General features: G+C 40.5%; 1 protein-coding gene and 1 long non-coding RNA gene across 4 annotated transcripts in view; one reads left to right on the top strand and one right to left on the bottom strand.

The window, feature by feature from the left end:
* The window catches only part of LOC106964207 (uncharacterized), a 19,672-nt gene extending 15,566 nt beyond the window's left edge, over positions 1-4,106 (top strand). The window contains exon 3 of the long non-coding RNA XR_001428344.1: positions 4,095-4,106. This is a non-coding gene — a long non-coding RNA (uncharacterized LOC106964207). The remainder of the gene's footprint in view (positions 1-4,094) is intronic.
* The window catches only part of homer1b (homer scaffold protein 1b), a 39,187-nt gene that overhangs the window by 15,113 nt on the left and 13,497 nt on the right, over positions 1-10,577 (bottom strand). Inside the window, exons 2-6 of one of the 3 annotated variants that reach the window (XM_015059569.1) lie at positions 8,398-8,554; positions 6,390-6,521; positions 4,120-4,212; positions 414-562; positions 76-158 (exon numbers count right to left, since the gene is read on the bottom strand). In XM_015059569.1, coding sequence (XP_014915055.1) covers positions 122-158; positions 414-562; positions 4,120-4,212; positions 6,390-6,521; positions 8,398-8,554 — 568 coding nt within the window. In that variant the 3' untranslated portion in view covers positions 76-121. Of the gene's footprint in view, positions 1-75; positions 159-413; positions 563-4,119; positions 4,213-6,389; positions 6,522-8,397; positions 9,214-10,577 lie in introns of those variants that run through there. The other 2 variants (XM_015059568.1, XM_015059567.1) reach the window with 2 other exon arrangements.

Raw genomic sequence — 10,577 nt, 5'->3', positions numbered from 1 at the left:
TTTTTTTAAGAAAAAATTTCCTCCACTAGTGTTTTGTTTCCCCCCCCCCCCCCCTTTTTTTTTCATTTTTGTGTGTGTGTGTGTGTTTAGAGAAGTCACGGTGTCGCAGCAGTCGGGACTATCAGAAAGAGCAGACCCGACAAGTCTTAAGCTGCTCCCTAAAGAGGAAAAAACACGAGAAAGCAGCGGTGAATACAGGGAGTTCGCTCTTCTGTGCTCACATGGAACGGATATAGAGGTGAACTCAGACACACAGGAGAGCGACAGAGAAGGACTGTTCACGTCTGCACCGCAGACGACGGACAAGCAGACAAAAAAAAAAAAAAAAACTCACAGCCATCATTGCTCGGATGAAGTAATAAAAGTGACCCAGGTGCTAATCTTTTGCCGACGGGCACTGCAGCGGGATATACCTGTGTGCGAAAGCCAGAGCGTTCTGCGCCGGCTCCGGACGGCTGTCCGAGTTGGGAGTCGTGTCGCAGATCTCGTCCGTGCCGTTGATGTTTTCCATGGGGGGAGTCACGGGGGTAAGGGGGGAGGCGAGCTCACCGGCCGGAGACTCCTGCGGGTGAGAGGACGTTCACAGCGTTATTATCTAATATGGGAAGCAAGCCGTGATTATACTGCATGGCTTCAACTTCATCCTGCTTGAGCTGCAGCCTGCCTTCACAAGAAAACCAGTCATTTACTTAAGGGCTCATTTCATATCTAATTAACAAGAAATCGAATAAGAATTAAGTGGACAAATCGAAGTCTGTGGTAAATTTTCTCTTATGAGTCAAACTCAGATTACACACAAACTTTTATTCAAATATGATTATTTACCTCTTAGAGATAAGTCATAATCAAGCAAGTAAAACAACTTTTAATGCAGAAATGTTAATACTGAAACGTGAGGTCAGTGATAATGATATTTTCAGAAGTTACTATTAATCTGATCAACAAGCCTCATAGAACTGCACACCCACAGCCTCTCTATTATTAGGCAAAAATGTCTTTCAGCAAGTTGCAGAGAAAATATGTGCAATATTTTTAGCCATAAACAAGCTTCTGGTATAATTTGGTGAGTTTTTTTTTATTATTATTATTATTTTTTGATTACTGCTCTTGGTAGAGCAGGTTGAGCTCTTTAAAGTTCTTGGTTTCCAGGCACAGAATAAAGTTTTTCACATGTTCAAACATTTTGAACAGGATTAAAATGTCAGTCCAACAGTCTGATGTTTGGCTCCTCTATCCAATCCTAAACTAGTACTAGATGTTTATTAGTTGTTGTTTTTTTTTGCATAATTGCTCAGCCACCTGACACAAACTGTCCTAGGTTAGAATAAGAACAACTAATGATCGTACAAAGCTCACAGCTATCACACTAAGAGCTACAAGAACAGCAGTGTGTTCATCCACAGGAAAGTCGGCTGAACATAGATTGAAAAGGCGCTGAGCAAAAAAGAAGCATCAGCTCCAAAGCTGAGTCTTTCCACCTGGACAGCAGCACAAATGCTGTCTAGAAAATAAAAACAGCAACATTCTGTTATGGTCAGATGATGCAAAAGTTGAGATATTTGGTTGGCAAAAAGATGTCTTTGGAGGAGTTTTAGACCAGATAACACCACTACTTGTCAAAACAAGTGGTGGCAGCATCATAATATGGGCTCTATTTAGGTGCAAAAAAATTAAAAAATGTTCACCTTCATTTCAAATTAAGAGCCAGAATCAAACACATTGACCCAAACGCAGTTTAAATTTTACCAAACTGAAATATATATTTGAGTCTGTGTGTATAAATCTACAATTAATTCAACCTTGTGCACTAATTCTGTTTTTTTTTTTTCATATTAACTGAATTTGTATGCAGTTCAATCAACCCACTTTTAGGAAAAAAACAAAACAAAACATGGATGATTAAACCTGTCAATACTGTAGGCATTAATCCGAAATTTAAACGTTTCAATCTTAATGACAAAATAAACTGCACCTCACTTCACTTGTATCTTAAAAGAAAAAAAACCCTTGATGGATTCTTATTCTGAACTGGAAACAGCAAATTAACCTGCAGACAAAGATGTAGAAAGGCAGAGCTGTCCGACGGTCAGGGAGCTGAAGGTCCTCTAAGCTCGTAGAAAATTATGGCGCAACAAATTTAGTCCGTCTTAGTGAACAATTCCACATTCCCACAGGCGATTAAACTAGCTCGCTTTGGCGCAGGGAAATTATAGAAGTACAGATTAATTCTTATCTTTATATCCCATACAAGAACAGAATTATACGAGAGACAAATCATTTAGCTGCTGCACTCACATAAAACAAAGCTGCCAGGACTCTGGACCGGAGCTCAATGCAGCAGCACAATGACACAGACCCGCACGCCTCTGATGGCCAAGAAGGCAGACAGAGATAAGAGGACGATTGTGGCTGGTTTTACATTCTGCGCTCCACGTTCATTAGCGCTTTATAAAGTATTTGTTTGTGATGCATTTCCACCGGAGCTTAGGCCCGCTGGGACCTAAGCTCCGGGCTCTGGGTCCGTGTCTTCTCTTCCTTGTCTTTTTTTTTTTTAAGCGAAAAAGTTTCTCCTCCGGCTTTAAGTTGAGTTGGAGTGGAGGAAAGAGAAGGATCTGAGTGCCAGCTGGCCCGTGGGTGAAGCTCTGACTCTCAGCGATGGAGAAGCTTAAGCAGACCTCTGCAGGCTCCTATCAGCCAGGCTGCAGCCTTCACAGTTACGGCCTGTCTGTGACTTGCAGCGCTGCTCCGTCGTGCGGCACATGCAGCCCCCGGCTCCCGGCGAGCGCGAAGCTGTCCTCCTTGCCTCATTAAGAGACACGCGAGAGGCAAAGACTGCAGCACGGCGCAGGGGCTTTCCACCTTGCCTCCATATTGAAAAGATGTGGATGTGAAGCCAGGTATAATGGTCTTTAGATTAAAACCCAGATTTCTCCAGGGATTCCCTCCTGCTGAAACAAGTTCATTTTCTCTCACAGACACGACTGAGCGTCCCTTGAAGTGTGTTGTTGCCGCACTTTCTGTACACACTAATGCCGTATCTAAAGTAAACTGTGTTCTCTGATGTAGAGTCAATCCCCGGCTCTGCATTTTAAGCTGCAGGTCGGTTGTGCAGAGAGACGATGCGTCACGTTTGTAAAATTAGAGGATTCGAGACTGACAAATACCTAAATGATGAATTAAGTAGATGGATTAAGTGTAACACAGTTCATTATTTACTACTACTTGTTCATTAATTAATTATTTTGAAATTGCAAGTTGACATTTGGAAATGTCATCTTTTCATCAAAATTTTATTTTGCTTTCCAAGTGAGAAATCTATCTGGGCATGAAACCGTCAGGCTAAAGTTGATAACAATCAGTGAGATGTTTTGATTTTCTGAGTTTTATATATATATAAGGCAAAATAGAATAATATAATGTGCATAATGTTGAAACTGTACCAGTTATAGTAGTAACCTGCTACACAGTTCCTACAGTATTTAGATTTCAAATATTCATAATCTCCAGACTCAATTTTCTTGCATTTCTTTCCATGCATTACGGACATTTCAATTCAAAATATCTATCTAGTCGGGGTTTATTGAGTTTTGAAACAACACAGTGACTGGCTTACAAGATTCATAAAGGGTTATTTCACTCTTTTTGGCAGCTAGACAAACTTAAATCAGATTTAAAAAACAAAAAACTTTAGAGTTCACGATAAACCCAGTTCTAAGGTTTAGCGTCCAAAAGCGAAAGTATTTGGAGGCCAAAGAAGCGGTGAAAGAGCAGCTCTCTGAGAATTTGATTGAGTGAGTTTGAATCAATATGAAAACAGATATTGATTTATCAAGATCAATTAAAGACTGGAAATTTCGACATTTCCATGCTCAGTTTTAATGATTTCATGTTATTCCAGAAATGATAAATGATCAAATCAAATTTTGGATTTTGGAAGACTTCAATACTGTGAAGCAAAACTGTACATAGAAGCTGTGGGAAGCATTTTGCAGCAATATTGTTTTTATATAAATGAGGAATCTGAACACTTCTCTTACCAATACTGGGCACAATGAATTTTATCGCCCTTTCTTATTTAACCCTTCAGATTGGAGTGATTGTGTGGAACGCTGAACTTACCTGAGAGGGAGACGTGGCCATCTCCATCTTCTCCTGGCTCTTCTCCTTCGCAAGCCGCGCTGCTTCTTTGTATTCTGCAAACTTCTCTGCAAACTGGACAAGAAAGACATCCGTCAATATTGGCTCTAAATCCTACACTGTGGTTTAATCTGCTCAGCGCAGTCATTCATAAGAGAAGAAGCCAGCATCTAATAGGGCAGATTTAAAGGATAAGGAAAAGCTGCTGGACCAATACCCACAACTAGGCATTACTCCTGCAACCCTGCCTCCTGAAACAGGTTGAATAATGTTGATCTCTGGTTGTTTTAGTCCCATCATGTCCAAGTCGATCCAAAGTGGAAAGGCAACCTCATCTGAGGGACTTTAAGCAAATATCAGCACCATGTTTCACAGACACATCTCTGGTTTACCAGAAGGGTGAGGTTCATAGCTCACACGGCTACCGCCAAGTAATTTAGTGTAAGTACAGCAGCAAGCTGAGTGCTGAGGAGGAAATTCAAGACTCCTCTTCAGCCGGTCCTGTGTCGGCCATTAGTCCAGTTACAAAAGCTAACCTGATATCATTTTGCTTCGGTGTAACATAAGAGTTGTGCTGCAGTGATCTAAATGCAGCGGTTCTCAGTTTAAGTGCTTTAGATTCGTCCTCACAACAGACACCTGAGAACTAAAGCTCTTTCCTAAAACTTTGATTCAGAGGAAATGCTTCCTAATTGGCGTCCAGACTGTCTACTGACCAATTCCTGGTAATTTTTTTTTTCTTTTACTTTACTCCAATCCTCCACTTTTGTCAGAGTCTGGCCAAGGTCACATCTTTTTAAAGTTATTTTTATTTGTCTATTATTCTTTGATGTGATGAACGGAGCTTATAATAGGACTTTAAATTGATTTTTTTCCCTCCACCCTAATATAACAGATAATAAAGAAAACATGAGAGCAAATCACATTTGCACAAGGTCACAGTGAGATTTAAGAGCTTTCCTTTGGAAAAAGGTTCCTTTTACAGCCAATAATTTAACAACTGTGTATTTTCTAACAAGAGCTACAACCAGCTAGGGTAAAAAGGATATTTCAGCATTTAACAGCATCTAAAAACATATCTTAAGTCGATTACTCCTGTATAAATCCAGATTGGGAGGTTGAACCTATAAGTGGACATCGACCATTTTAAAATAACTTTAACATCAAAAGCATCACATCAGTTAGAAAGTTGTCCTTTGGACCCTTAACCCATTTGCCACATTTGTATTTGGTGCTTATTTACACAGAAGCTGCACACATGCCAATAACGCAACATGTAAAATGTTTTCATTCAGACTTTTTGTCCAATACTGAGGCTAATTAATAAAAAAATATACATATTTCTATTAGATAGCTACTCTCACACATACTCCTTCATTATGTGTTTCACACAGGAAGATAATTGGTGGCGCACTGCCTCCAAATCGCATTTCCTGTGTAAATAATTATGTGCTTTACATAATCAACCAGTTAAATGTAACAATAAAAAATTCAGTAGCTCTTGCATAAAACCATGTGACATTTTTGACAGGAGAGTCCACTTTGACGTTGGCCCATCATGAATTAGCTGTTTCAGCCTCCAGGTGCAACAAATCTGGATTTATATTAAAAAAAGACACAGAAACTCATTACTGCCTTAAAGCTTTTACAGAGTCTCCTTTAATTTTACTGAGAATTGTGGAAAACCTTTCTGCTCTCCCCAGATTTGTTTCCTCTCACTTTTTGTCGATAAAGATGAGATTTTATCGCTTTTTTCACTAATTAACGTCCCATTCAGTCAAACTGAAGAAGGAGCTCTATTTTTGTTAAAAACAAGAAAATTCTCCTGACTTTTACTCGTACTTAAAGCATTCCCACATCATCTTCTGCCTTCCACCACCATGATGCTTCATCCTACAAGGACGACGTATTCAGAGTGCACGCAACACCTTAGGACGCTGCAAACAGCTACTGGAGTAGAATACGGCATCTGATCTAATAACATCTAATTTTTCTTTCATTTCCAGTATATGACAGAGTTCACAGGAAATGCCTTTAATGAGCTTAAGCTTACTGCTGAGTGATGGTGATGCATAACTATTTTACCAGTTTAGATGTATGCAGAAAACTTCCCCTACTGGGAAGCTGAGAACGTGAGGTGTATTGATACAAAATAATCCCTCAGGCAGCAAAGATAATCAAAACCATCCAGCAGCAAAGCTCAGAAGCAACAGATTACTCGTGGCTTGTCGTGTTTGTTTTAGCAGTGGCACCTTGGCCAGATGATGCTCGGTGGAGAAACCCAGTCCGTAGACGGTGTTCGCTCGACTGTCCGCCCACTGACCAAACTTCTGTGACGTCTTTGTGAACGTCATGTTCGGACTGATGGTGCTGTTGATTATTGCCTGCAAAAAGAGAACCCATCAAATTTAATGAGCAGAATGTACTGTGTTACACCCTATTATGATACAAGTATTCCTCAGACATCTAGCTCTTTACAAAGTTTCTTCTAAAACCTGGTGTAGGTAGAAATTGTGTTGCTAAAAAGCTTTTACACATTCTTTGCAAAAATGCTGAATATATGGAAAAAAAAAACTCCATCTTATTGATTATGGAATGTGCATGACAGAAAAAGCCTAATGTGTCCAATATGATACAAAAGATAACTGGGAAAGCAGGGAATGCTTTTTTGTTGTTGTTGTTGTTGTTAAAAAAGTTAAATAAATAGGTCTCAAAAAATAACCTGAAATATTAAATTAACATATAATAAACTGACCCTTTTTAAATTTTAAAAAATGACGTCTTGTTAAAAAGCATCAAATAATTGAGACATTTTTTTTTTCACTGCTGTTCAATTTCTTACTTTTGTTAAATTGATGTTAAACAGTCTGCTTTTCCAATAAACAGGTCAATTAGGTTTTTCGCCCTGACAATTTCCTCTTGAATCAGGCTGTAAAGATCACAGATGTCCCTGTTAGAAGATCATCGGTCATCCAGTAGGATGGCAATAAGATTTCTGAACATCGTTGTAATTTTAGCAAATAAAACTAGTCATCTGTTTCAGATTACAACTTGTAACTTACCAGATTTTAACAGCAAATTTAAATAGTTTTCTGTCATTTTACAAGCTGATTATTTGCATTTACAGTGTTACTTTCTGCTACAGGAAATATGGACATAAAGTATTTTGTGAAACTATTGTGATAATGATAAAGGTGACAACAATCTGTGTCAGCCACTTCTTCATAACCCTTTATTTATGCATTGAGCAAGCAAATTCTTGTGGAGACTCAAACGGGTTTAATCATTTCAATGGTAAAAACTGAAACAGGAAAAATCCAGACTGATGTGCAACGATCTCCTTCTTCAGGAGACGCAAAATGCATTAAACCGAAGCCAGTTTTAGTTCAACCAAAAAAAGAAACGTAATGCAGCTTTACTCAGAAATGTGGTTTACTTCTAATTCCTGGTAAATTATGCCACCTTTACAGAACATTACTAATAAAGACAAGAATTGGCTGCCGTATTGGCAAGATTATGCAATAGCTGGCGTTCCTGTTGGCGTCGAGAAATGAATTTGAAACGGATAGCAGCAAGCCAAGGTGTTTTTCACACAACTTAGAGGTCCAGTATTTTCTCACCAATATGAGATGATAGTTAAGCTTGAGTCCCAAAACATATCTACAAAAATCAGTGGCAATAAAATCAGCAGAAGCAGAAACAGAGGAGGAAACACAAGAGAATTGAATGCAGCATTAAAAAAAAAGCAAACAAACAAAAGAAGCACTTCAGAAAAAAATGTGTCAACAGAAATGATGAAAATTTGTTTGCGTTAACCCACAAAAAAAAAAAAAATAAATAAATAAATAAAAAAAGTGCTGTCTTTTTATAAAAAGTTCACTTGCTTTCTGAAATGAAATTCTGATCGCCACAGTCACATTTCTGGATCATGTTGTCCACCTGGCTACCTGCCCGTTTCTTCACTCTCTTTCTTGTCTGCTTCTAGTAAACCCTGCTACCTAAATAAAACCCAGCCGCACCGAGTTCCTCGCTCTCAGATCCTCTAATCATGATCTACTCGAGACTTTCGAGTTCAGACAAAGAGACAGACAAAATGAATCATGAGCCCTCCGGCCCTGGAACGTCCTGCAAACCTGAGCGCGTTTATGAAGTGTCTCTGCGTTAGTGTTTACTGCAGCGCTTATTAACAGAGTTATTTACACTGGACATCAACCGAGACGCACTAACAGTATCAGGTAATGCTGCGAGGCGTCGGCCCACCTTGGTTCCGTCCAGGCTGATGATCCGGTAGACATTGCGCGTGCTGTCGTAGAAGTAGGACACAGTGACGGCGTGCTTGCTCGCGGGCAGCCAGTTCTTCTTGGTGTTGGGGTCGATCTGGAAGACGTGGGCCCTCGTGCTGTAGATGGGCTGCTCCCTGAAGGGAACAAAGAAGAAGTGGTGAACCTCTTTGTGCCTCAGCACCAGGGTCTCGCCTAACCCACCAGAACCCCTGCTGCCCAGTGGGGAGTCGGATCGCCCGGGGAGCCTGATCACCAGCTCGCCTTCCTCCATGGCTACACCTCAGAGAGCGGTCCCTGCTCTCATTGTTCGGGTCCTAACTTAAACTAGATTCACTTTTAAATCGCACTTATTCTCGTACTTGTGGCTGAAAAAGAACCTGCACTGTGAATGCAGCAGACGCCCCCCTCCCTCCCTCCGCCCCGTCTGTCCGCGTTTCTCTGTTTCAGGCAGCACCGTCCCTGTGCTCAGATATGGGAATGCCTGCAGCTCTAAGTGAGGGTCACACAGGGGAACTCGGAGGGTTTCAAGCTAAATATAGACAGTAGGCCAATGTTAACTACAGCAGACACACCCCACAGAGTTGAAGTTTCCACATGAACTCACACACATCATGCATAAACAGCCGTGAACTTTTCCACCGTTTACAAATGCAAATGTAATTTATTAGGGTTTCAGGTGGCAGAAGCGTGATTAGTATCACTGAACTGCACACAGTAGCCACATTTAATCATGTCTTCAAATTTATTCATGTTTATTGACACTCTTATTGAACAAACGGTGAAAAGAAAATAGCAAAATTAGCAATTCTGACAATACAGATAGATTTAGAAGATTTAAAACATTATTGATTGTAATTTATTGTGGGAAAAAAAATTAAAGTTCTAATTATGATGAGACATTTATAATAATAAATGCTCACCCCTAACTCAGAAGTCACCAAATGGATAAAGAGTTCCCATGCCTGTTATCTATTCCCAATATATAGACTTTGTTTTTTTTTTAGAGAATATTAGTGAACAAACAGCATCACGAGGATCAGAAGCGTCCCTAGCCTGTTTGCCACCCTGGGCGAACAATCCGAAGCAGGAAGCTGCAGAAAAATTGAGACACCGTCCAGTAGGACATCAACCTTGAACATCCAGTGAGGGCTCCAATGGAAAGCTCTAAATCAAGGGTGTCAAATGGCAGCTCTGGGTTCAACACACTGTGATAAAGAAAGTGTTAAATTTCTCCTCAGCATCCAGTCAAGGTCTACAGAACTGATGATCTGGTTGTTCGATTCAGGTGTGTTGACGCTGCGACGCATCATGAAGCTGCAGGACGCTGCCATAAGGACCTGTGGTTTCCATCGATCACCCCAAATCTTAATCCAGCTGAGAATCCAGGAAGAACTCGAACATTTATGTTCACCAACACTCTCAGTAAAGTCTGCGTATTTCACAAATTGCAATAAACATGTGAGTACACTTGGCTGAGACACCCAAACGACCAGGTGTCCTGAAATATTAAAAAGTGGGCATACGAAGGGAAGCTGAATGTAAATGCATGCCGCACTTTTAAGATTTTGACAAGCATAAATCATTTTTCATCAGTTTCACATATATGCACTTCGTTATGTTGATCTGTCACCTGAAATTCCAATAAAATACAACATGTGAAAATTTTCGCTTTAGCAAAGGAACTGTATGACATGACTGCAAGAAAGTTTGAGATCTGCATTGGAGTGTGTGTGTGTGTGTGTGTGTGTGTGTGTGTGTGTGTGTGTGTGTGTGTGTGTGTGTGCGTGTGTGTGTTTAAGCAGACTTGTTGTTTGTAGTTTAGCTGCATTAATTCCTACCTGACCTCTGTGTGGCTGTGGCTGCGCTCTAATAGGAAGTGTTATCTCCTGACCTTGCTTTCATCAATCTGCTCACTTTGCTCTTCCTGTGTTGCTGCATTGTTGGGGCTTTCTTGGGCATATATCTACAGTCGCTACACACACTCGGAGCGCAGGGTGCTGAGGGAGATATTCTGGGCTGGCAGCGCTGGCAGAACACGAGATAGAGAAGTGCTTACACTGCACTGTGGGGGTGACGGGGAGCAGAGGGGAGGGGATGGGATGGGATGGGGGGGGGGAGTTTAAAAGGTATTCGGAAGAAAAAATAATTAAAATTCAA

Source organism: Poecilia latipinna, unplaced genomic scaffold (assembly GCF_001443285.1).
Source record: "Poecilia latipinna isolate Pla-1442-1.1 unplaced genomic scaffold, P_latipinna-1.0 Scaffold1639, whole genome shotgun sequence".
Classification (NCBI taxonomy): Eukaryota; Metazoa; Chordata; class Actinopteri; order Cyprinodontiformes; family Poeciliidae; genus Poecilia; species Poecilia latipinna.
This window is presented reverse-complemented; position numbering and strand designations above follow the sequence as displayed.